The sequence below is a fragment of the Styela clava genome, chromosome 8 (assembly GCF_964204865.1).
Source record: "Styela clava chromosome 8, kaStyClav1.hap1.2, whole genome shotgun sequence".
Lineage (NCBI taxonomy): Eukaryota > Metazoa > Chordata > Ascidiacea > Stolidobranchia > Styelidae > Styela > Styela clava.
This window is the reverse complement of record NC_135257.1, coordinates 8,611,149-8,638,478: the sequence shown is the minus strand read 5'-3', so window position 1 is coordinate 8,638,478 and position 27,330 is coordinate 8,611,149. Positions and strand designations below refer to the sequence as shown.

The window sequence follows — 27,330 nt, the reverse complement described above, 5'->3', positions numbered from 1 at the left end:
ATAAAAAATAAGTAGGTAGTTTCACACTTCACAGGTCACAGGAACCCATATGTTAGTGTGATGAACATGGAGGTATACCTGGCTGTCATGTTGCAAAGCCATAGTGGAAATTTCCTCTGAATGTCCAGTAAGATGACGTTGTGTTCCATTAGCAAGATCCTCCAACACAACAATGCATCCACTTGAATATGCGAAAACTCCAGTATCAGGATTCCATACCATGTTGCCACGGCCATTACCATTATAACTAATAAATAAATAAAAAGATAAATAGATGCATTAATATGTTGGTAATGTTGGTAAAAAACTTACAATCCGACAGTCACAGATTTTTTTTTATCAAAATTGATCATGTGAAAAAAAATAAAAAATTTAGCTTAATTAATACCAGCTAAATATGGCAGAAATCGTAAAATTCAAAGGTCAAAAAGGACAATGCAGAATTGTGGGTGTAGATACCTAATACTAATTGCCTAAATTCACATATAGAAATGCTACTTTTACCAACAAGGCAGATCAAATTACGCTCGACTGAAAACCCCTTATTTATACTGTTTGAATCCACATGAATTGCTAAAATTACCATAGATATGAAATTCTGAATGACGGTATGTCCCATGACAACCAATTGAGTTTTCATTTTTTTTAAACATAGAGACATTGTATTTCTGAGCCACACTTACCCGATTACTGACTCGAGTTTCAATCCTTCCTCTCCTTTCCTTGGAGCATATCTCCGATGAGATAATGTGCTTGTATTTTTAGAAGCACAAAAATGTTTCAAAACTGGTGGTTGTTCACTAAACCCTGGAGTGAATAAAATAAACACAATCAAACAAAGAAAAAAAGTTTAGAAAAAGATTAGGAAGTCGTAACAGACCAGTGGTTACGTGAACCATCCTACAGCGACCAGAAGTCCAGCAATCATCTCGCACATAATTATCCCCACATAATTCAAACCTGCGAACCCACGCATGGTAATCAGAGGTGCGATGGCGAGCGTATTCCTAACATTCAGCACAATGCGCCACGCAGCCATTCGCTGACTATAGTCGGTAAGCTTACTTACCTGTTGGTATAGTTGTTGGTTTTATACTTCTATGCAATGGCTCAGTGTCTTTCACTTTCTTTATTGGTGATAAAGCCTCCCTTCCTTTGACTGTGTTGGATCCCCAGAAAACCTTGATAGGATCATCTTGCAATGTTGAAGTTGTTGTGGTAGGATTTTCTCGGAGTTTCGAGTTTGTGTGATGCTCAAAAGGTTTCTCAGGTTGATCTGTGAATTTTGTATCAATATGTATATAAATGTCTATTTATACAAATGGAGATTTCTCTTTTCATATATGATATTTATCATCATACAGATGTTTTTTTTTTATGAGCTTCTTAAGAGTGAAACCCATTTCCTAGAAAAGGGCTTAGAGAAGGGATTTTTACCACAGATCAGTCTACAAAATTTTTTTTTGTTTTTAGTGCTTTGACGTTAAAAATTAACAGAAGAATGTAGTATCAACAAACAGATGTTTTCTTTTTATGAGTCTTCTTCAGGAGTGAAACCCATGTTCTAGAGCAGAGGTGTGTGAACTGCCGCCCGTGGGCCAAATGCGGCAATAAAATATTGTGCGGCCCCCGGAGAAGTGCCAATTTGGAATGGTGTGCCCTCGAAACAAGTTTTTAGTTTAGGTAATCTTGTCTGTGCGAGCGATTCCAATCTATTTGCACCGCAAAGCCTAAATCAATGTTAGAAAAACGTGTTTCTCACTGAATTCGTTTGAAGTCGGTGTGAAAATAAATTTGAATAGCAGTATTCTTCAGAAATTTATGCGTTTCAACTCACCATTTCTGCAAGGACCCCTGACATACCGTAAGATCAAAAACAGAATAAAACATTTCTTTGTGCCTGAAACTACTAGAATAGATATATTAAATAAAGGTGCGGCCCGCTGCTTCACTCGATTACTTGAATCTGGCCAGATATGATTCTACTCAATGAATATATTATTACCTGTTATTTTACAATTTGCCATCATTTTAGTATCGAGTGTAAATTCTGAAACATCAGTTGCATCAAGATCAACAGTACGTAACGTATCGGGAGGAATCCAACCTGAATTTTCAGTTCGGGCCGGACTTTTTTTCTTTAAATCACCTGAAGGATTTTATTGATTTGACCACAAACAGATGGAATTTATAAATTACTAGTAAAATAAATCGACTATTTATATCAATTTCAGTTTTAAGTTTTATAAATTTCTACGTACATGACTGATACAAATATTTAACATTTTATATATGACATGGTCCAATTCACCTTGAAACATTTTTTCACAAAAATTTGCTCAAAGCATGGCCAGGGCACTCACTCAAAAGTAAATAAGACTTAAAAAATTTTGACATAAATTTTTTTTTAAATAGGGTGTACACTAACAGTAAACAAATCTGAATCTAATCGGTGATGCAACAACAGTTTTAACAGCTCACTTCTTAAATCTGTAACTATAGTAGACTACTAGTGTCTGTAACTCAAATATACCTTTAGGTGCGGTAGGTTTGGGTAGTTCAAGTCTAGGTTGAGGAGTATCATCATCAAGTACTTGCGGGTGAAGTCCAATGTCTCGAGTTGGTATAAGGTCATCTGATTCTGCAATTTGAAACGGACCATATTTTTTAGCCATTTCATATCTATTATTTTATTTTGAAAACACATTATGTTCTACAAATATAAGATGAAACCTTCACTTGTTCTTCTTGCTGTTGTCAACAAATCTTTTCTTTGATATCTTCCTACAGATAATATATTTTCATCAATTTTTTCACGGTGGGAGCGAATATCCAACTCTGCTAATGATCCTTCATTTGAATTGAAACGTCTTGCAGCCTGGCCCAGAAAATCCCAAAGAAAAATTCCTTCCTGTCCACATGATATAATACTTGATTGATCAGGAGTGAACAGAACACGATTGATCATCCCACAATGACCAATGAATACCTGAAAACAGAAATGTATTGTTCATGGGTGATTTGCAAAAATAGCTGATAGCTATTGGATATTACTTGTTTCATTTTATTTCAAATTAGAAGCGTTGGGGAGACTATAGCCAGTGATTTGACTAAGTCACTTTTTCAAAGCCAGATTCGAGTTGACTTGGGAATCAGGAAGAAGTATTTGAGTGTTTGAAAAGGCAAAAATTATCAGTAAAATATGACATATGAAGCAGATTATTGATGTATTGAAAAAATCGAAGAATCACTGGCTCGTTGCAGGAATAACTAAAAATAGGCCGCATTGGTGCAGAAGTAAATACTCTAAATGTATTATTTAATTCTAGTTTCAATTTCAAAATGAGGTTGTCTTGACAAAAGATGGAAGTCTTAAAGTGAAGGTAACTAACATTTATCTATTCTGTTGATTATGAAATCTAGTAGGAATCTGTCATTTATTAGGAAAGGGCTTACCTGAAAATTAATATCTTTAGAAAGTTCATAATCCCAAACTTTCACAACATTATCCCCTGCCGTTGCAAAATATTTTCCATCATCACTGACACACACAGATGTTGCCTTGCTCCTGTATGGAATATATAATTATCAATTTATCGTATCAGGGATTGTGAATACAGAACAATCAGATATCAGACATTCCAAAATAATATTTCCAAAAATGATTTTTTTACAGTTCGTCTTAAATAAAAACAAGGTCATTTTGGTCATATCGCAAGACTACAATTACTCAAAATAATAAAATTTTTTTTTTGGACACCCCTATATTATATATATTCAGTTACAGTTCTGTGCCCTGTTGTCAATTTGCAGAATGTTTGATTTCAGATTGGTTCATCAGGGAAGCTATATATGAGTGGTGAACCACAAATTCAAAGAAAGGAAACGAAAGTATGTGAAATTGGCACAACAGAAAACAAGTTTTGGACCTTCATTTAGCATATAGCCAAACAACATTCATATAACTACCAAAAGCAATGAACACTTTTCTTTCAGTACTTAGTATTAGACATTGGTCTACTTGCTAATTTTTCTTCAGTTATTAGTTCATAAAGATTTAGATTTCATTTGCTCACCTGTGAATATTCTCAGTAATAGAGAGAAGACAACCATCTTTTAATCCTAACTTCAAGAGTCTGTTGCCCGTGGTAACTACCATCAAGTGATGTTGTGAGGAAGTGGAAAAACAAACCCGTAAAGGACAATCAACAGTTGGTCTTAACAAGAATTAAATTAGTTTAAATACATAAATCATATTTGGAAATGGGCATTATATTTCACAATGCAATATATGTAATGAATAATTTGTAAGACTGAACAGTAGTTGTAAGGGAATTCATAATTTACTTCGTCATGGCATAGTGGTTGCAATGGGATGGTGGTTAGAGCATTGGAATCCTTCTATGTCGGTGTTGTAGACTTAAGATTTGAGTATGAATCCTATACCACCAAATTCATCCAGAGTATGATAAATTGTGTATGCAATTTCGAACAGAAAAGATTCTGAGCCTTTTGAAAATGGTAGCAACTTAGATGTTAGTGTTTTTTGTATAGGATTTTGTTCATAATGCAATTGAGAAAATGGCTCATAAAAAAGGTTACATCAGGATTACTAGCATAGAATCAATGTAGTAAACCATTTCAAAACCATCACACACATCATTAATGCAACACAGACAACATAAATTAACATTGACAGTACAAGAAATCCATAATCTTAACATTTGGGCCCAATTCTCCTTTTATTTTAGTGTCACAATTTTGATTATCAGCATTTCAATTGCAAATAAATATTTTTTTGAATACCTAGAGCAGGGGTGAGCATCCTGTGGCCCGTGGGCCAAATTCGACCCATAAGAAAAAATTGTGCGACCCGCGGAGAAGTGCAACTTTTGAATGGTGTGTGGCCTGTGACACGATTTTCGAAAATAACAACATGCATGGAACATGGACTAACTTTTGCTTTAAAATATCAGGTTCCAAGTGTAAACCAGTAGAAATATCAATCCTCAGTAATTCATCAAGTGTTGCAGCAGCTGCCACTGTAACAGTATATTCAGTGGGTCCAACAAACGCTATGCGACGAGAGTCTGGTGCCACAGCAATACTACGAGGACCATATCTGTCGCCTCTTGCAATAGCACGTGGCAATGCACGAATAACAGCGGATCCAGTCTTTTCAACGTCGGAGGTGTCATATAATGTGACGGTGCCTAAAAATAAAGCGAAAAATTGTATGATATCTCATAATGAGGAATATTTATTATAAAAAGTTATGTTAAACTATTTAATTTTTAAAGTTTTCCATTCATAAACAATCTGATTCATATTGGGTATAATGAGTATATGTTGTGGACAACCTTTCTCTCTTTGAAATTTGTGATATTACCTTTTACTTCTGCGCTATACAAAAATTCTCCAGAGGGTGCAAAAATTACTCCAGTTACTTTTGAAGAGTGAATCTGATGTTCAGATAATAGACTGATTTGTTTGACATGAAAAACTCTCACAGCACCACTCTCAAACCCACATGCAAATATCTGAATGCAAAAATATAAAGATTTAAGCAAGAGCCTATATACAGTATCCATACATTCTAATTGATTCGATATGAGGATCATATTTGTTGGTTTAACATTCAATTCTTTGTCATCCATAAGCTTACTGTCATATTTATTGTATTTTAACTTATTTGTTGGAAATAATATAGAAAATAAGGTTCTGGTCACGCTTGTGTTAATATATGGTCGCAATGCTGCCAGCTTTGGTTCACTGGCTTTAAAAATGCATCTATCTGTATTTTAGAGGTGTGGTAGTTGGTGCGCTTGTTCAGTAAGTCTTGCTTCATTTCCGCACAATGATATTCCTATAAGTTTTGTCAGACCTTGGTCATCATGAATATATTTTTGTGAGTGTACAGCAAGACTAATGAATTACTTGAAGCAATTTTCACTCTTGCTGCATTATCCTCGCCTTATAAAGCATAAAGCGAAACCCGAACAATAGCACAAGTATACAAATGTTTTTTTTTAATTTTCTATCAGATATCTCCATGATGCAAAAGAAATTCATGGACGTAAGTTATTAGTATCAAATATTAGTGATATCAGTTCAAAATTAAATCAAGTCCCTCATGTCACACAGAAAGCTGAAATGGTTGACCAGCTATTCGAGTATGTGAAGATTCCAGCATTTCCAAACTTTGTAGATCCCTAATCCTAAATGGCTATCTATAAAGAATGTTGTTCAAAGCAAAAGCATAAAGAAGTACTATAAGAATTCAATATAACAGTGCCACTATACCTCTAGTGTTGGATGACAAGACACAGAAGTAGGAGTATCATCAGGCGTTGTGAAATCATAAAGTTGCCTCAATGTTGAAAAATCCCACATTCTTATACTTCCATCTTCTGAACATGTTGCTATTGTTTTTCTTAATCCATCAAAGCAGCAGTCTGTTATTCTAGGAAAAGAGAAAATATAACATAGTTCCATTAGCCAGTAACTTGAAAAGTGATTTTAGTATGTAAGCACAAATATTGTGAAGTAGTTACTTTTTTACAGTAATAAATTAAAAATCATGATTTTTTCTTACTTGCCAACATGTGATCTCATAACTGTTGTATACTGCCTGGTAGAAACATCAAGATATCCAAGAGTCCCAGCAGTGGTCGATGCAAGAACTTTCATGCCATCTGGAATACGAATTATAGAATACAATGATATTGCATAAAATAGATCGACACAATTGTTAAAGTAGGCTTTAGAATACATTTAATCAAATTTGAATTTCAGAATAGACAAGAGAATTCAATTGATGAATTCAAAGAATCAGAATCATTTGTGAAACCATTCCTAATTGACTGCACCTTGATATTGATTTTTCAAACAAAAAATAATACCCAGGAAACCATTCTGGTAGGCAGCATGAAAAAGAAGTCATTCTTTTCATGGGTCATGGCATATTAATCACTGGATGTGGATAGTTTAACACAAATCTTCTTTAAATATATCAAACCTAACTTGGTGCTCCGTTTTGAACTTGGTAAGAGTTTAAACTTGAGGCAATTTAAAAAGCATGCTAAAATCATTCATCACATCACAAACCTTTCGTAAGATCGATATCAACTACAGAACCTTCATGTTTTGCTTCCAGAAATACAGTTGATAAATCAAGAGGCCATAAACGTAAGAATCCATCGTCTGATCCTGTGGCCAGGTAGGAATCAGCAAATCTGATGACATTCAAACGGATTCCTAAAAATTCAAGATTCCGAAAAAATGAGAAGTTGACAAGCTAATCATGAAAGGGATCATGGTGGATCCTACGGCCAAGTGGTTTTAAAGTGTTATGCTCAACCATGTTGGTGCGGCAAATAACACATTTCCGGTTTGAATCCCATGCCCATGAGGCCATCACCTCATTCATGGTGTTATAAAATAGGCAAGTAATGTCAAACTGGAAAAATTTCAGCCTTAAGCCTTTCAAAAATAATAGCTCCTCACATATCATATGACATCAGTAGCTATCTTTCAGGTCCTCGATTGAAATGAATGGCATGAATCTATTGTTGAAAAAGGGACATTACAAATTGCCTTCATTTTTGAAAAAATAGGTTACCTTAACCTGTTTCAGACGCTCAATCGAGCCCAATTTTGAATACATTTTTATTAATGTCATACGACCCCCAAAATTTACCCAATATACAATAATTATATACCATTGGAAAGGTATTTTAGAGTACTATGCGCTAGATGTCACTGGAGGACCGTAAACTAAAACACCTCTTTCAAGAGGTCTCTCGTAACGTCAAAAAATAACAAAAATATTTACACTCTCTCATTCTATCAGCTGTTGGACGTCTATCGCTATTGTAAAGCTGAAATGTGACCGACTATACAGTTGACTGCACATTGGTTTTCTCTTTCATATGATACTAAACGCTTTTCCATAGCGCGCGTTGTTCAAACGTTTTGGAAATTTTCCGTTTGAGAAGTCACCACATCGAATCAGGCCAGGCTGAGCTTGATAGATCGATCGGTTGTTTGTTTGTGCTTTATCGCGTTGAAAGCTTTTGTGAGTCATAATAAAACATTTATTATGAATCATAAAAGCTTATAATCGTCAGACAAGGAGAATTTGCGAGATAAAACGCCTAACTTTTTTTCGGTGAGGCAGCTGCGATCAAACGACTCGATAATTTTATAACTTCCTGACGTTGTGAGATGTCCACTCTCCTATGTTATGTAGCATATAAAATGACCTTCAAAATAAGACCTTATCATACTAGCTTTTGTTATTGGTTTGCGCGCAACGCCAAGGTTTATGGAATCATTTTCTTGTTGTGCGACGTTTTTATATCGCAGCGGGAAGTACACGCGTGATATGTAAGCGAAATTTTATCACTTCTAAATGTCATATAAGGTTCATTCTCATATCGTTGTGTGGGGAATAAGATTTCCTTTCAAGCAAGACCATAACAAACATTCCAGACCTCATGGTATACACACAGCATTGCAAAACGTCTGAAACGTCGCGCATGCGTCAAACCGGGAGGATTAGGTTAATAACAGATTGGTGAAACAAAACACAAATGCTAATTTAAATAGTGTCTAGGAAAATTACATAGTTATAGGAAAAAGGATTTGTTAATAATTAATAGCATCTGCTTTCGAGGTAAGATCGAGAAAGCCCTCTTCATTAGTTTAATTGTCTGATTTGCATCAACTATAAAAATTTATAAACCTAATACTGGCCAAACAAAAATATCTTCAAAGTGTAGCATGTTTAATAATAGTAGCAAGTCTTTAATTATATTCAAACACTATATTTATCAATATTATTATCAATATAGACTCACGAATTGAAAATAAAATTTGCGGAACCTCTGGAATGTGCTGGCGGAACCGCGGTTGAAAACCACTAATATATAGTGTCTAATTCAGAAAAGGCATACTAAAACCTTAGAGGATGTTACAGTAACTGGAATTTAGAAGTGAATAAAAAATACAATATACTCATTATTCAAGGTTTCTATTCCTTCCTAAGTTCTGAAATTCAAATATACCTTTCTGAGAATCATCCATATCCAGGTGTGTTGGTAGTAACCTATGAATATCCTTGATTCCAACATTCTGAAAATCAATCTCAATAATATAACCACCTTTAGTACAAGCATACACAGAGTGTTGAATTATATCATGTTGAGTGAGTAAATTTGAGTCATTCACAGAAGTTGCAGGAAGATTTCTTTCAGAGACTGTAAGAAAACAAAAATTTAAAAATGAAATTTCAAAAGAGTGTTGTGTTGGCGGGTTACCTGTATTTCGGTCGCTACGATTAATTAATGGCCAGAGCTGTATAAGAAACTATTATACTTGCATTCACGAAATTATTTTAAACAACTAGGATAATATATATTTAAAAAAAAATTTTCTGGAATATTAGCAAAATTAATTCATAACATAGAGATGAGTTTTATAACGCAAAATATTAAAAATTTGTTGTTTTCTTCAAAAGTTTAATATAAAAAAAATTCTGGCCAGATTTCTTCAGCAGTATAATATAAACTAAATTTCTGGTCAGATGATCTGTTCTCCATTCCTCCTTCTTCAGAAAAAAAAAGATTTCGAATTATTCCCAAAACAAAGTGAGACTTCATATTTGGACAATAATTCTATGGTGAAAAAATCCTAAAATGTTGAAATATTCCCTCCACTTTGTGAGATCCGTGTGAAATCGATTTCTATAATAAACCAAACCAACCTTTTCCCATCTTAGAAAAAGTAACATCAGTCACTTCTCCCACTTTATGTTGGCTAAGGCTCACAGGACAGGACCGAAGTTGACCTGATCTAACACGCCAAAATCTGATGTTATCTCTGCCGCAGGTTACAAGTCTTGTATCATCAGTTGGACAAATACGCAATCGAGTTATCTGAATATTAATACAACAACTGTTACTTTATTACATTATTATGAAAATTAAAATAAAAACAAGTATTTTTTTCAAACAAAAGAAGTTGCGCATGTTCTATTAAGAAAATGTAAAGCGATTACATTCTGTTTCATGCATAAAACTGTAACTTACTGCTGATTGAAGGTGCTTTATCAAATTATAGATATCAACTTACACAAAATTCCAAATCAAACAAAAGTTTCTACAAGATATGTTTAGTTGTAAAATCGTCTTTTTCTCAGCGTAACAGGATTATATCAAATCCTTCCAAATATTTTAATTAGACATGTTCTGACAAAATGAATTATATCAAACCTCAATATCAGCTCTTGCTCTCGCCATAACACTGACAGTTCCATGTCTCAAAACACCACTTGTATCCCAAACTATTATCAATGTTTTTCCATGAATATCTCTATAAGAAATTACAATATTATTTCAATACCTACAGTGCAAAATCAAATGGAATTATGATAATACAATGGTTGTAAAGTTGGACTCAAATTCTTATTCGCCAATAAAAACGATAAGATGATCCAACTTTATAATAGAGGGTGTTGCACTCAGAGACTCATAAATGCCTCGCTGCATAAAAAAACTTCCAGTTAGCCTGATTGCAATGCTATAAAATATAACCAAAATTCCCCATGCTACTAAGAAGCATTAAAAAAATACAATGATGGCAGGTAGCCAACACTAACAAAAATTGTAAAAAGTAAGACATTTAATTGCCTGACTTAATGACATGTACCCTAGGTGCCACATGACATTACAAAGCAATATTAACATGAGACTTTATACAGAACGAGAAACTATATTAAATATTAATTTATGAAATGTATGCATGTCTCATATATTGTCCACATGAAATATATTATGCTGAACTCTGAACTTTATGAACAGATGTTTAAACTGCCCAAAACAAGATGCACTTGTATTAAGAAGCAGATAAAGTACCTTCCACATCCAATCAGAACTGCTCCACTCGCAGAAAACGATAAAATATTCATAGAACTAGCTTGTTGATTCTTAACAATAGCTAAACATTTTTTGTTATCAAATCTCCATATTCTTACAATGCCACCATCACCTCTCTGTGCTGATGCGAGTATGGATGTTGTAGAAAGTGCTGAAATTGGATATGCTTGTATTTAAAATTTGGAACACATCTCATTATTTGTGCAAGGGCCATTCAGCAAGTGTAAAAGAAAAGGTGCATATTGTGTCTGTAGTGCATGTAATGTACGATTACAATTTTTTAGTGTATTGTATTAATGAGTCTTCTCATAAGTAAATACTTGTTGTAGGTTTCAATTTCATCAAAATGTTCAAGAAAGAACATTTAGATCAGGGGTGTGCAAACTGTGGCCCGCGGGTCAAATGCGGCCCGCAAGGAGCAATTGTGCGGCCCATGGAGAAGTGCCAATTCTGACTGATGTGCCCGCAAAACGAGTTTTCAGTTTAGTTTTATTCTGTACGTGCGAGCAATTCCAATCTCCTTGCGTCGCATAGCTTATACCAGTACCTGTGTGCCACTGTCATATTAGCAAAACTAGCTAGCTAGCAAAATCCTGTTGCAAAATACACAATGTTATAAAAACGTGTTTCTCACTGAGTTCGTTTAAAGTCGGTGTGACAATAAAATTAATGGCAGTTTTCCTTAGGAATTTCTGCGTTCTAAATCATCATTTCTGCAAGGACACCTAACAATGCGGTAAGATCGATAACAAAAAGAAACAATATTTTGTGCCTTCAACTACTAGAAAGGCTATATTAATTAGCATTAATTAGCAAGTAAAGGTGCGGCCCGCGGCTTCATCCAGTTACTTGTATCTGGCCCTTCTGTAATAAAGGTTGCACACCCCTGATTTAGATAGTCAATTCATAGTTAAAACGTGGATTTGGAATTGTAGCAAAAATGTGATAAGACTGGTATACTATGTTTCATAGAATTTTAGATCTTAAAAAAGACTTTTCTGGTTACACTATGGGACTTCAATTTGATCAAACTGATAATTTTTTCAAATGAATCTATTTTGAATTATTCATAAAGCCAAGAATTTAAAATATCAAACCTAATCAATTTCGAACCGAATTGAATATTCAATTTGTTTTGGACATACATGCTTATGTGTAAATTTCACACAAGGAAACCTACTTTTCGATAGCCTACTGCAGTCATTAAATGCAAGTGCTATAACACTGTCAGTATGCCCAACAAAAAAATGTTGATGGCCGTTTGCAATCTCCATAGCAACAATAACAGCATGCACAGCGTAGACAACAACATCGTTTCCTCCACATTGATGACCAGCAGGATGCCACATTGCTTGATTCCTGGGAATAATTTAATACGAATAATTCCTACATATAAATTATTACTAGTTGAAAACTACGAGAAAATTTACAGAATTTTTCAAACTGAAATTAATTTGTTAGAATGGGTCTTGGACCCATTCCAGGACCCAGTCAGGAGTGGGCAATTACTATTTTGGGCGGGCCAGTTACATATAATGGACAACAGTCGTGGTTACTGGGCCGGAGGCTCAAAACTCAATATGAAAAACTATGAATAAAAAGCAGTTTATTTACAACATCTAGTTCAACAGCTAGGCTAACGTTTATATAACAATAAGGGGTCAATATCACATGATTTTCATCAATATTTCCACTGAAAATTCATATTCATAAAAACTATAGTCATAATTCGAGCAGACACAAATGGGCCGGATAAAACCTTTCGGTGGGCAGGATGCGGCCCGCATGGCAAAATTTGCTCACCCCTGCTATATATCATAACAGAATGGTTGGTCAGTCAAATAGTTGAAACATGTGCCTTGTAGTATTACAGGTTATAAATCATGTTACATCCATTACCGAGCCATATTTCTAATGGTTAGTGCTTTGACCAAACTATCATATACCCATACAATTTACAATTGACTTCCAAGTCCATGGCAAGCCATTCCTAAAATAAATGTGACATTTCACTCCCGGTAAAATGCTATTTACTATTTCATAAAAATATATATTCCAATGTAGCAATTCCTGAAACAATGTATGCAGAGAGATTCTCATACAATATTATTATGATTGTTTATTTACTTGTCAACAATCAAATCTGTGGTTTGTATGAAAAATATCAACAAAAACAGTTCTTCCACCAAATCACTAATTTAAAATTTGAATACTACCTATAGGCTTGGACATTAGGGCGAGGAGAGCCTATGCCCGATCCAAATCCTATGACATGTTTCATCTTCAATATAGGATCAGGTTGAAGACAAGTCATATCCTCAAAATTTTTATCTGTTGTGTGAAACCCTTGAAATGGTGATGTTTGTTTTGTACTCCTTGATGATCGAGGTGTTGCGCTACTCTTACTTGATCCTGTACCAAAAAGTCACAATAAGTGTATTAATTATCGTAGGTTGCACATCTTAGGATTGATTCCCATACCCACCACCTCACCTAGAATATGTTAACTTGGATAGGCAATGCCATACCCAGAAAATTCGAAAAATAGGTTCTCACATACCAAGCGCTAACTACTCAGGTTACACATCTTAGGATTGAATCCTGCACCCACCACCTCAACTAGAGTATATTAAATTGACTAGGCAATGCCATACCAGGAAACTTTGAAAGATTGGTTCTCACCTAATATTGTATCTATGAAAAGCAAAATGTGAAAAACAGTGAACACAGAGAACAACTAACGTGCGGATGTCTTGACGGTAGCTTTTTTCATCTTTGGATCAACAGTTGCAATGCTTCGTATTGTTGAACCCTTATTATTTTTGATAAAATGCCTGTGAACTTCAACATCTCGATTATCCACTCCATCAGTGAATATATGAATGTCACCGGTACCGGATTCAACGAGTGTAACATCATTGGGCTCAGTTCTGTATAATCATAAAAGAAAAAAATAAATAAAACCCAGACTGTTGAAAACTGCTAAAGAACAATGAATAAGATTTTATACGTTATCTACTATTAGTGAATCTCAATATATGCCAAGATCCTCAATTCTGCATCCTAATTATCATTACCACATCTTTTTTATCAGGATATTATTCTCTGGATTGTTTGATGAAGGTCTGGACCGTGGGCCAAAACTTTTGCCCACCTAGACTGGCAGGCCATGTAAGTAATACAAGTATGACGTAAATAGTTACATTTTATGCACACTATTTACAGTGTTACAAAAGAAAGAGTGGAAAACAATAAGCCTCATGCCAAAACTAAATTTAATCACAATCTCAACAAATTCCTTGAGCTATTTTTAGCTAAAACATCAAAATTTGGTTTTAGTTTGGTTGTGGCTGCATCAGACAGGCCAGATTGAATTATCCAACGAGCCTGGTCTGGAATCTGGTGTTTACCATGTTTTAGGTGGTGCCAGAATTATATTGAAGTTGAAATTTCTAAATAACAAGAGTCGAGAATAGGACTTTTATTAATGCTGGAAATCGAAAAAACTAATCAAATTTGTCTAAGCATGTTTGAGTCTCGACAAACAATTATTGGATACAGAATTTGTTTTTAAATGGCTCTGAGTTTTTGAAGAACAAAACTGTGTGCATTTACCCCTAAATTCAACAGATTGCTTAGCGCTGCACAATATTTGACATTGAAATTGAAATATTACTGGTGATAATTTGAGATGAAATTTGAAGTATCGAATTTATAGTACCCATCAGTGGAATTCAACATGCTCAGTCCAACAGGAGGCAACTCAGAGACAATCGGAACAGGTTTATTTTTTGGCTGTTTCTTGGGAACAGTAGCAACAGATATAGCATGTTGTGCTCTTGTATGGAAACCACCATGTCTCGATGCATCTACTGTTTTACCCTGTAAAATTGAAGGCAATAACAAGTTGAATATGATAATAAGATTTTGAACAGCTAACTCACCATCAAATGTTGGTTATTGGAAGGTATGTGAGCATAAATTTATTCCAGCTGTGCACAGATGCCCAACTATTTCAACTTGTTGTGATTTTATGGAATTATCATGAAATTGGGCTAATTACCAAAAGCGTCTGGATTGTCAAATCCATAGATACACTTTCATAATTGCAAACTTACATATTCCACTAGGATCCCAATTGCAAAAAAATTATATATCAAACAAGGCTTCAAAATAGGTCAATATATATACCAACCTCTTCTCTGCGAGGGCTATGTATCGTACCAGGCGGCCCATTTGTAACTCTTTTTGACTTTCGAGATTGTGATCTTTCTACCAATGGTTGTCTATCATTACGTTGAATAGAATCAAATGGAAGCAAACTTGGTTTTGTGGGAGAAGGTGCATCAGGTGAAGTTGGAAATCGTACAAGATCAAACACGTCATCCCATGACTATGAAATAAAAGTTTGAATTTATGTCACTAATGATTATAGTACATGAAATGGACAAGTGGAAAGTTTATCTACATACCGGTAGTTGTTGTTGGAGAAAAATTGCTTCAACTTCGACCACTGGAATGGACACTTTTAAAATTTCCGAAACCTACTTACTTTGGTACAGGTTTAGCAGAACAGACAGTAATTTTGTTCATTAGCACACATGTGTAAGATTTCAAATGAATGTATGATCATACATAAGGTGTTTACTGTTTACATGATGTTTATAGAGTATTCCAGTCGTCAGACAAGATTTTGATATTTTTTTTTAGAAACCTGGTTATATGAGCAAAGTTTTAAGTTAGTTTTGAGCAAAGTTAAATAAAAAAACGAGCGGTGCATGTGTATCAGATTTGTCAAAAGATACAAATTTAATTTCTATATATTTGTGCATTGCTCTCTTGCTATTTCCACTAACAACATGAAAATGACATCTCAGCTCACCTTATTTTTAGGAATGTGAAAATTCATATCTCTTGGCATTGGTGCAAGATTCTCTTCAGTTGATTTAATTCCAAGTTCTCGAGCATGTCGAAAACTTAATCTTGGGTCATATTCAATATCAGAAGTGAAGCAATTTTTAATCATCAAGTTCGCGCAGATACGCAGATTTTTCAAATGGGAATATTTCCTGGTAAAACAAATAATTATTGTTGATAATGTTATATCATCGTGAACATATTTGAACTGTGGTGAATAAATAAGATACCGTGCTGTGTTTGTTTCCTTAAAACACATGAGTTAATGAGCCATCTTTAGTAGATAACAGATAACGCATAAGAAACCATTTATTAACTACAATATCAGGTTTATATATTTCACTCCAAATATTAAGTAGCGTTTTTTCTTATATATCGGTGGATATCAGTAGCTGCTTATATAGGGCAATGCTCGGAGTGAAAGGAGTAAATTAAGACTAATGTCCAAAATATCCAAGAAATTAGATGATGAACAAGTTACCTGTTTATATAAACCGACAATATGTATTGCAAATCCAAGACAAGCATTGTCCATTTCTGAGCAAGAGGAGCAGCTCCTACCATATCTGCCTTTGCTCCTTGTGATGCACAATGTTCTACACTTCCTACAGCAGGAAAAAGGAGAATAAAAGAATTTCAGCCAGCCAAATATGGATTTGACAATTCAGAAAAAAATGTTGGAAAACATAATTACCGTACACTGTCTAAAATATGAAAAGTTTGATAAAGTGAATCTGCCAAGGACAACATCTTGCAAAAGTGGTACTAATTTTATAAACCATATCTTATAACCAATATAGAAATCAATTGATATGAACAGACCATAAGTATTAATCAAAGTTCTGATAGCATGCTAGAATTTACATATCATAACACCATGCTAATGAAATGAACAAGGTCATTCGGATGCACGTTAGTCGTACTCATTCATGTGATTTCTCTCTATAGTCTTATCCACGACCACGACGAAGCCTTAAAAATTAAAATGCGATTTTACCTTTGGCAGCATGACAAACAAAAGGAAACTGCAGCCAAGTAGAAGTACATTTAAATTCTTTGAATAAATTTGAAAATGAAATTCGAACAGTCAATCCTTCTTCTGTTGCTGCGTCAATATGAACAACAAAGTATCTTGTTGGTAGAGGCTAAAGGAAAAAATGTGAGAAAAAAATCAAAATTAGAAACAGTATACTTAATAACAGAGTGAAGAAATTTTGAAACGATTTTGTCACATGTGGGTATCTACAAATTGAGTCAGTGATCATCTACAATCCGCATTGTGATTTCAAATCCAGAGTGATTAATAAGGTAGGATGTGACAATATATTAAATGTATCTATTCTACAATTGAATGTTGACTTATTCAGGGCCTCATTCAATGCAAGAATATGTAGCATCATCTTAGAAAAATAATCGGGAAATACCTTGAACAAAATATAAAGATATCTTCCAGTAAGTCCAAGTGACTGTGTACTTGTACGTGGAATCTGAATATAGTTTGCTGCTGGTATTGAACCTAGAATCGCAAAGAGAAGAATATGTCATCATCAATATATATAAATATACAAACAACATCAAAGGCTCATAGCATAGTACAAAATTTCATAGCATGATTATTTAAATCTACAAACTAAAGAAGATATAAACGATTGTACATAAGTTTTGAATTGAAGAAACATGACCATGACAGAAATAAACTTCAGTAGATGTGAAATCCGAAACAACAAATGGGAAAACTTTGTTACAACTTCATTTCACTGAACAAGCATTTGAAATAAAAAAGTATCAACCTAGTATTCTGAAGACAGTGCATTTCAATTGTTTATCCATTACTGATGCAACATCTCCTTCCTTGCTGGATCTTTTCCAACTCTCTATTTTGAATTGCTTGAATATATTGACAAATGGATGTTGCCACACTAAAAATAAAAACAGTTTTTTCACAGAAAATGATAAATAGATAAGAATATGCCAATTTATTCTGAGGTCTGAAGGTTTAGGCGTAAAAACATGGTTAAAATGACTTGAAATTGTATAATAAAATAAAGTGCTAAATGATAAAAAAGCAATTAAAAACATTTTGCATTTGTCTATAAGACAATTCCACATTAATGCTAGGTAAATAGGGCAACTTTCTGGCTTATGTTCAAATAGCCTATATGTGGCTGTATCCAGGTATTTGATTCTGACCGCTTTGATTTGATATTTGATTCAAATAGAATCACATTATGCATTAGGCTTCTACCTTGCTCATGTTTAACTCTTTAAGATAAAAATTGTTAGTTTTTAGGTACAAGATAAAAATGAATGACATACTCATCCTTGAAGTATCCTGTGCAGAATTCATTTTTCATTCATAAAGAAGATGAGATTATCATTGAAGAAACTGAGATATGCCTCATCAGCCTTTTACAGTATTATTGCAGAATTTGTCTTCGTATATAAAACATTTAATCTATATAGGGTTGCAAATATAATATCAATAGGTAATCAGGTAACGTTATGTGAAGTGAATGGTTAGTAATGTGGCGGGGAATTCTGGAATTGAAGTAAGCTTTCATACAGATTAGAATTTGTTGGAAATTCTTTAGCTTTATTAAAATCTAGCTTCAATTACCTGTACCGGTACCGTACCTATTCCAGTATTCTATTTCTTCCGTGCTCAGGCTGTCAGGTGGCCAAGCTGCCAAGACATCAAGTGAATACTGCAAATTATAAAATTGCCTTTATCTATTTCTGTATTTGAATGTCTGTATGCAATTTATATTGCTCGGACGCAATTATTTTACCACTACGCCTATAACTTACGTTCATGTATCTATATTACAACGATTACCCAAATGATACTGTAAAAAAACGTTGATAATCCCTGGCCTAGTACAGTAGTAGCAGCCCTTGTAAACAATAAAAACGCACTCACTCCAAATCAAAATTACCGCTCGAACGACCAATGTCGGCTACGGAGCGTGACAAACCGTCACAAGCTCATGGTATAGTCCGGCCAACGACTAACGAGTCCGGCAGAATCGTGGTCGAAGGTTGTTTTGAGACATAAAGTTATTTTTATTGTTCAGATATAATGTCGATGACATAGGTGGGTGTGGAGTATACATTGTTGAGCAATTTTTTCTAAGTGGATTTTATAGCGCTACGGAAGTATTCGTACCAGGATGACGCACATCCTGAACCCTAACCTGTTACACATACAATGTTCAGGTTGTGCGCCATCTTGGTACGAATACTTCGGGAGCACCTTTTTTTGTTAAAAACAATTATTTCATAACTACATGGGTTAGTTTTGAATACATAGGCAAATTAAATCTCCTTACAATGTCCGAAATTCAATTTTAGTACAATAAATAATAGTCAATTTCACTAATAAAAGCCAAGATCCATCGACAGCATCTAGCCCATATATGGGCAAACTACGGCCCGCGGGCCAGATGCTGATGCTGCCACAACCAAATTGAAACCAAATTATTTTGATGTTAAGCTAAAAATAACTCAAGAAATTTGTTGAGATTAAGATTAAATTTAGTTTAGGCACTATGCTCATTGTCTTCCACTTTTACATTTGTAACACTGGAAATATTGTTCATAAATGTAACTTTTTACGTCACACTTGGCCCGCCAGTCTCATTGGGCAAAAATTTTGGCCCCCGGTCCAAAATCCGTGCCCACCCTTGATCTAGCCACTTTTTTTGCACTCTTCAAACTACATTTGTGTTGCCGCGGGCATTTCGTTTTCCTGCTCAAAGCTTCGAGACTTGGGAAATATTTTGTAAGTTGAAATGGATTGGAATATTCGACCTCGTCTTTCGCTCCAAACAAGGCCATGTAAAACCGTCAACTGGTATCAAACAATGTGTAACGAGTTTTCGTTTGTAAGAACCGGAACCTTTCAGGTTCATCATTGACTTTGGCCAAATTGATATATCCTTGTGGAGATAGAGGGTATGCGTATTGGAAACGAGATGTGCACCTGTTATGCCAACATAGTTGAGTCAAACATTTTGATCACTAGTACATCACATACATTTTTCCGAGTGCTTAGGTTGTACGTGGTAACGCATACATTTTTGCGCACATGCATCAAATTCCACTTGTTCATTGACCTATTGGGTTTTGACGAGCTTGTGTATAGTTTCATCCTATAGATCAGGGCTACTCAACTGGCGGACCGCGGTCCGAATCCGGACCTTTCGAGTATTGGATTTGGACTGCATCTAATTATTTATTTTGGATCATTAGCCCCACTTTTTGAATTTCCTATTATAAAATGACTTTCAGAGTTTTGAATATATACGAAAAGAACTATAACACCATAATACAACATAATACAACTTGCATCTAACAGACAGACAAACAGACAAAGATCGATAAACAAGATCGACAAGTAATGATATTTTTTACATCATGCACTCGTCTATTACTGAATCTGTGATAATATTATTTTTCGTCCTTGGTATTCATTTTTGATCCCGGTCTGTGTCCAATAACAAAAAATATGCTTTTCGTGAACATTTTTCCATTGGACATGTCCGGCTTCAACCAACACATGACCTCTCTAAATCCTAAATTGCCCTTAGTAACTTTCATAATGCCATTAAATTGCCGACTCGTTTACTTTTTTCCTCGTATTTATTTTTTATATATTTATATTTAATCTCATTTGTATCCACCTATGATGAACTTATATATAGCACATACACAAGGGTCGGGAGCCTAGATGACTTTAATCGGTCTTGCACACCGACCCACACAGAGCAATAATCAATTACTGTGGAATATTTTCGTTATTGTATTATGTTTATATTAGTGTTGATTTTGTTTTTGTGGCAATAAAAATCTCTCTCTCTCTCTAATAAACAATTTTAATTTGCTACTAATTTTTTATTTATAATATTCATTTAATTTTCTTGACTTTTTTTTATTTTTTTATTTATAATATTCATTTAATTTTCTTGACTGTTCCGTGTAAATTTCTCGGTGAGAAATACCCGATTTATTTATGTTTTTGTGCTCACGATGTTAATTTGTGACTTCATTGCATAAAAATGAATGCGTTTGCTAGCATTTATAAATTAAATGCAACTTCCCATGCTGTTCTTTGTTGTAAACTGCTTGTCTGATTTTGTTCAGGCGTAACGTTACAGAAATACATTTGTGTTAGTGTGCAGCAGGACTTTTAAACTGCGTAGAAACCTATGGTTACTGATTTTCCGGCGAATCCCCTATGTCAAAATTTTTGCATCGGGATTTAACCGGTTCACTTGTGTTGTAAAATGAATGCAACCTTTCATGCTTTGTCGTTGTAAACCTATGGTTATTGATTTTCAGGGAATCCCCTTCTATCCATTTTTGCATCAAGATTTTTGAAGCATGTTTTATAGCAAGTTTGCAACTTTCGTTAGTGGGAAGCAAGCGTTCAGTATGTTCATTTTTATACAAAACTAAAGCATTTATATAGTTACCAGGTGTGCTCTACGAAACTCATTTTCTAGGCGTTTTCAGGGCCTCGTCTCGCGACCTATTACTGTTATCACCGTTTGGTATTGCCGAAATATATAAGTGAAATATTTTAATAGAGATAGGTAGGTATAAGATATTGTATTAAAAAGCAGAACCACTCCAATTTTTAAATAAGCATTTTGCGCAGTCGCAATTTCAACATTTCCTCGTCGTTTACCGTCGTTTTTTTTTGCAGGACATGAAAGAGAATGATTGTTATCGATATCCTCTAGGACAGGATATCTATAACAATCCTTCTACTCATGCGGGCCGTAATATTAACTAAAACGACTTCGCGGAACCGGCAACAAAACATTTTTATCGATTCAATAAAGAATACGAGATGACCAGTTTATTCTTTTTTCTGGCTTTGTGGGAGATCTCGGCGCATTTTAAATAGGGCTCCCCAGCAACGTATCGTCGTGTTTATGATTATTGCCTGACAAAGCAACGTGAAGCTGATTTCTCGCAAATAGCAAAAAACTTCGCGGATCAGTGGTTAGCGACAGATGCTTGTGAGAGAAGATTTTGAGAAACCAATAGATGTCACAAATTCAGAGCACTATGACAAAAAGAAAAATGGAATTGAAACAAAATTAGCCGAAGCCGAAACTTTTCCAGTCTTCCGAAAACAGAACTGAATGCACCGATGATCTGGCCCGCGACGTTAATTCTTATTATGCAGAAATCAGCTAACCAATTCCCCGAAATCGAACTCTGGAAGCATGATATTATAACGGATAATGAAGCAGCGAAACTGAAGAAGAGCGCTCGCTGCGGATTCGAGCCTGCGACCCCCGGATGACAAAAATACCAATCGACGAAACGAAAGAAAACTCCGGCAGATTAGGGGCCTTTTTGGGTCCAATCTTGTTTTCAGACATGAAGTTTTTTTTATTTGTAAATATTCATCTTGGGGTCATTGCCCATCATTTCTACATGGGTGTGAAGTTTGCAGCCTTGAGCAATTTTTTTACGGCTCGATATTTATATTGGTGTTTTTCGTCAAATCTGTGCACCATAACGGCGCACAACCTGAACCCTAATCTGGTACACATACTGAATTCAGGTTGTGCGCCATCTTGGTGCACCCTGTTATAAACTAAAATAGGCGACCGTGCTTCGCTTGCCTGTTGTCATGCTGATTCTCGGATTCAGCTAAAACAAAAAATGTAAGAAAACGGGTTTTAGATTTTATGATTTCATTAATATACTCGACAATGAATGATATACGGGTGGTAAAATGCCAAGTTATTCCAACAACATGATCATGTTTTGCAACTTACAACCAATATTTTGTATGTAAATTTGTTTGAATTTGTTTGCCCCAAAAAATCCAACTACAAATATCAAAAAGTGAAGCTAAAAAAGTTACACTACATCATAGTCAAATGTGCTGTATTCACGATAGATAACAAGTTTACCAAAAAGCATTATATGTAAAATGATTTTATGTGTTTGTTTCGGAAGTTTGATGATAGAATCAATTGTGGTTGTTAGGGATGTTTCAAAAAAAGGTTGAATGGAAAAAAGTTTTCACAAAATGTCAAGGTTTGAGAGTAGTAGAGAAGTAGAAAAAATACTACCATGTTTCTTCATTTGATACCCATGCCACAGAACTTCTCCGATAAATATACGCAGCAATTGCGAGAGGCAGAAATGCCAAGATGGGATTTCATCGCATTGCAAACCAATATTAGCGATTCTTAGATATATTCGCGCATTCCCATCTGAACTGCGTGGAATAGATTATACCCATCTACACACCTGAAAAACTATGTCAGATGAGCGTCATGTCATCGATTATCAGTTAAGGAATAGTGTAATGGGGAAAAAACATATAAGACATAACTTTCAGTAATATGCAATCAAATAATCTTATTGTAGAATATATATTTAAAAACATTTCGTCACACCAACTGCAGTCCGAAACTTTTTCGGCTGAGCTTAGATACCAATTGGCACTCATGTGAATTGGTGAGGGGAAGGTTTCATAGTGAAACGCCATGGGATGGAGCAGATAATATGAGTATCCATCATCCAACTGTCATTTGAGTGGGTTCTGCCGTTTTTATTGCAGATAATACGGATCTTTTTGTATTAAAGATTTACTGGCATCACCGATTTAAGAATGTCAAATGATGGATATATATCAATAAACCAGTGGAAAACCAACACGCAATATTACAAAACTTACTTCCAACACGCGGTTTAAATGAATGTGACTATATAATTCGGCATTGTAAAAACGCTAAAACTATTATTCTTTAGATTCATAGTAATCAGAAATATTACAATCAGCCTTTTTTCAGTTCATGCGGTTGTGTATATGACAAAAATGCAATATAATTTATAGAAACAGGACAAATGTCTGAGAAAATGAGGAAGTAAATTTTATTTGGAACAACATGAGTGTTTTTCGACATATAAAAATACCACTAAATATTGACTAAATATTTTCTGAATCAAATATGCTGTGTAGCCTATATAGCAGTATAAGTGTGCTGAATACTCATGAATCGTCATTAAATTTATTATAAATCTTCCATATAAGCATGAAAATACCCTATCGTCGTTTGTGGAATACCTTCCTAGGTCTAGCCTGCCATGAAGTTACCGCACCGTACATATTTAACCGTATATATATACTACATTTAAAACAACGTTATATGAGCTAGCGCTCAACTCAAATTACCATCCGTGGTAAGAATCTACGAGTGTTTAATAGCTTACTTATACTTTTTAACACCGTCTTAGCATAACTTAACTAATAATAACTGAAAAAGACTATGGAAAGGCTACCCAACTCAACGCAAGTGGGTGCAGTACAAACTGAGATTCATCCGACCGCCTACAGCTGATAAAACTGTAATTGTTACGTCATGCAGAAGCATTCTTCGGCCAATGTTGCCGGAAAAGCAGAGAATATAGGACAGATGGTAGCACATATTTCTTGTAGTAAAAGCGTTTTTTTTCGTAAAACGTTCAATTTTTGGATATGGGAACAAGGTATTATTTATTACTAAATTTCCAAGGAACATTTTAAAATTAGTTATAAGTAGTTCCCTACATAGATATTAGAACCTCGGGCGTTGCTGCTCGATAACCAGCCTTTGGCTCCCGGTGACTTCCTTTTCCCAGTTTTTTCGAATATGAAAAATTATTGAATGCTTGTTGGAAAATTTAAAGTTGACTTGATTTGATGAAAAATATTAGGTATCCTAACGTTATGTTGTTTTAAATAGATTTCATTTTAGTGTAAACTGCAAAAATATGGCATTATGCTCAGTAACTGAAAGAAAACGGTACCACAAGCACCGAAAAAGAAAAGCAAATTCAATTCCCAAGCATGATTAGGTAAAATATAAGTCCAATCAACTTTCCATTCCATTTGATTTGAATAAATTGTATGTCTTGAGATTGTAGATGGGATACGGATTTTATAAATAAATTAACGTAATCGCACTTTTGCGCTGAACAATATCCATGTACGGTTCAATGCAATTGCACTTTTTGTGAGCTGTTGTGTTTTTTTTCGCGAGCAATAACAAGAAATTGTTTCATTTTCGAGGGGAACATGATTGTGGCGTATGGAATCCACTCGCTCAGCGAGGCGCAATTCTTACCACTTCATGGCAGCTCCTGCCACGAACGTACCGCGGCGTCTCTTAGGATTTACAGGATAGGATTTACATATTTATCCCGGGTGAGAGGAAAGCCGATAAGACGGCTTATTCATATGGCGAACCACGGCCTCTCGTCCGGTTACCATTCCAAGTAGGGGTATGGGATTAGATATATTTGTTTTCGGAAGAATGGACTTGGTGGTGGAGGAAGCCGTAACCGACCAGCGGTTACGTGAACCACCCAACGACGGCGAGGAGTCCAGCAATCCTCTCGCACATAACCATCTCTGCATGGGATTCGAACCTGCGAACCCACGCAGAGTAATTAGAGGTGCGGTGGCGAGCGTATTCCTAACCGTATATTTTAGTTTAAACCTAACCCCAAATACATTAAAACTGTATTCATAAGAAAAGCGTTCTAACTTACCCAATATTTATCATCATAAGGGGCAACCCTGCTATTACAGCCGACTTGCCGTGGTTACGGCAGCAAAATTGGTGGTATTCGATTTGCTGCCCCTCGCTATTGGTTTGTGGCAACTAAAAAGTCAGTCGCCGCTGGTTTAGCCCATTGAGGTGTATGTAACTAGAGATCGCATAGAAGTTTAGCCATACACCTCAATGGGTTTAGCACTGATGGGGTTTAGTCATAGAGGTGCGGCAGCTCTAGATGCCACAAAATACTTAAAACTGCACTTGCGCTCCGCATATGCCATAGGCATAGATAGATAGACCAATGACATTAAACAACATGATGCGCAACTCCGGCATTTTTGGCCGAAGATCGTATCTGATAGCACGCTCCAATGCACATACTTGACGAGACGAAAACGAGCGGATGTGTGCTGCTTTCAAGGCATAGCACGAATGATGTTCGTGCCTGCTTTGACAGTTGTTGTCGATTTTAATGGTATTTTGGAAGGTTGAGGTAAAAAGAAATTGGAAAAAGGTAAGGTAAATACCATTGTTGTATATCACACCCGGGCATCGCACTGTTAAGTACATGTGGGAAAACCAGCTTTTGTCAAATTCTACGAAGTTATTAATTCAGTACGGTACGTAGTTGCCCATTTGCCGAAATTGCATATTCAGTTACCCCTTATGGTTTCAAATAGTTCATGCACCTTCATTTAGATTTTTTTTAATCAGTGAGGATATATACTCATCGCTGTAACTTACTATTGCTCATTCACTTTTATTTGCGTATTGAATCAAAGGGTTAACAAGTTCACCTAACATTCAATCATACCGGACTATATTGTATAGTCTGATCTCTCAAGTATTTGGAGCCACGAATGCTTGTAATTTTCTGACTAAACCCTTTATTAATTGGTTTATATACCAAATTCAGTAAAACATTTTTTACATAAAACATGAGATATTGGATTTATTATCTTTTTCATTCTAAATCATATAGACTGCTTTATTTATTCTTAACGAAGATTAATAAATCTCCTCTCTTTCTTCAGATGTGGAAGTTGTGGACAAACCTGTCTAAGCATTGTGAGACTCCTGTAGCACAAGAAGCAACAGCAAAAATAGTAAGTTTATCAATCAAAAAATTAAGCCGACATAAAGCAAAACTTTCAACTATTCGTCTAACCTCAATTTCATATTATTTATTCACAGGACAACTAGCAGAGGAGAGATATCAGAAGTCTGGCGACATATCAGTGACAGTGTGATTCCAAGGAATATAATTAGAGTACTCCATAAATGTTTGCAATAGAAGAACAACCTATAGAGGCATGCAAACACATTTGACCCTCCGGTAGAGTTGTGTATGGCCCCCATATCTTGCAGGGCTTGAGGAAATAACTAAAAATTCCAAAGCGTAAAATTCCATAAGCGGTTTTGTTTGTAAAAGGGCACAAAACACGTCAGACATACTTAAAACAGCTTTGGAAAATGAGGATTACGGGTCACTCACTACACCTGTGTTATATTTGGTTCATCAACTTTTGGTAGTACTATAGAAGAAATTCAGGAAAGGGTATAGTCATGATACACGATAAAATACTGTTATATATTTTAGCCAACTTTAATCTAGACCAGGGATGTCAAACTCGCGGTCCCAGAGAACTTCCAGTGCGGCCCTCGAACGCCTAACAATAATTCTAATAGTATTTTGGAAGTTTTTTTTATCTAAATGTAATAGATTTTTCAAACCTTTTAAAGTGAAATTGATTATTCACACAGAAAACAATTTACTGAAAGTAGTTTTGGAAAATCAATTTTTTTTGTTCACATTTTGACCCAATTAAGAATACACATCAAGCTAGCAAAAGAATACTTGAATAAAACACTTGAGTGAATAAATTAAACGCAAGTACATGAAG

General features: G+C 35.1%; 1 protein-coding gene and 1 long non-coding RNA gene across 3 annotated transcripts in view; one reads left to right on the top strand and one right to left on the bottom strand.

Annotated features, from left to right (window-relative positions):
• Nucleotides 1-18,369, bottom strand: part of LOC120345578 (WD repeat-containing protein 90-like) — a 28,402-nt gene extending 10,033 nt beyond the window's left edge. For both annotated transcript variants that reach the window (XM_078115087.1, XM_039415097.2), the window contains exons 1-28: nt 18,171-18,369; nt 17,645-17,773; nt 17,279-17,370; nt 16,852-16,999; nt 16,336-16,459; nt 15,820-16,006; nt 15,133-15,330; nt 14,659-14,819; nt 13,680-13,867; nt 13,154-13,349; nt 12,118-12,296; nt 10,917-11,088; nt 10,275-10,374; nt 9,767-9,938; nt 9,069-9,260; nt 7,108-7,257; nt 6,596-6,695; nt 6,304-6,463; nt 5,390-5,540; nt 4,958-5,213; nt 4,077-4,217; nt 3,457-3,568; nt 2,734-2,989; nt 2,534-2,641; nt 2,006-2,149; nt 1,070-1,276; nt 684-807; nt 79-247 (exon numbers count right to left, since the gene is read on the bottom strand). In XM_078115087.1, coding sequence (XP_077971213.1) covers nt 79-247; nt 684-807; nt 1,070-1,276; nt 2,006-2,149; nt 2,534-2,641; nt 2,734-2,989; nt 3,457-3,568; nt 4,077-4,217; nt 4,958-5,213; nt 5,390-5,540; nt 6,304-6,463; nt 6,596-6,695; nt 7,108-7,257; nt 9,069-9,260; nt 9,767-9,938; nt 10,275-10,374; nt 10,917-11,088; nt 12,118-12,296; nt 13,154-13,349; nt 13,680-13,867; nt 14,659-14,819; nt 15,133-15,330; nt 15,820-16,006; nt 16,336-16,459; nt 16,852-16,999; nt 17,279-17,370; nt 17,645-17,773; nt 18,171-18,201 — 4,347 coding nt within the window. In that variant the 5' untranslated portion in view covers nt 18,202-18,369. The remainder of the gene's footprint in view (nt 1-78; nt 248-683; nt 808-1,069; nt 1,277-2,005; nt 2,150-2,533; nt 2,642-2,733; nt 2,990-3,456; nt 3,569-4,076; nt 4,218-4,957; nt 5,214-5,389; nt 5,541-6,303; nt 6,464-6,595; nt 6,696-7,107; nt 7,258-9,068; nt 9,261-9,766; nt 9,939-10,274; nt 10,375-10,916; nt 11,089-12,117; nt 12,297-13,153; nt 13,350-13,679; nt 13,868-14,658; nt 14,820-15,132; nt 15,331-15,819; nt 16,007-16,335; nt 16,460-16,851; nt 17,000-17,278; nt 17,371-17,644; nt 17,774-18,170) is intronic.
• A 7,438-nt stretch (nt 18,370-25,807) lies between these two features.
• On the top strand, nt 25,808-27,330 carry LOC144425856 (uncharacterized). Its single transcript, XR_013477700.1, has 3 exons — nt 25,808-25,940; nt 26,461-26,532; nt 26,621-27,330. It is a non-coding gene; the product is annotated as an uncharacterized LOC144425856 (long non-coding RNA).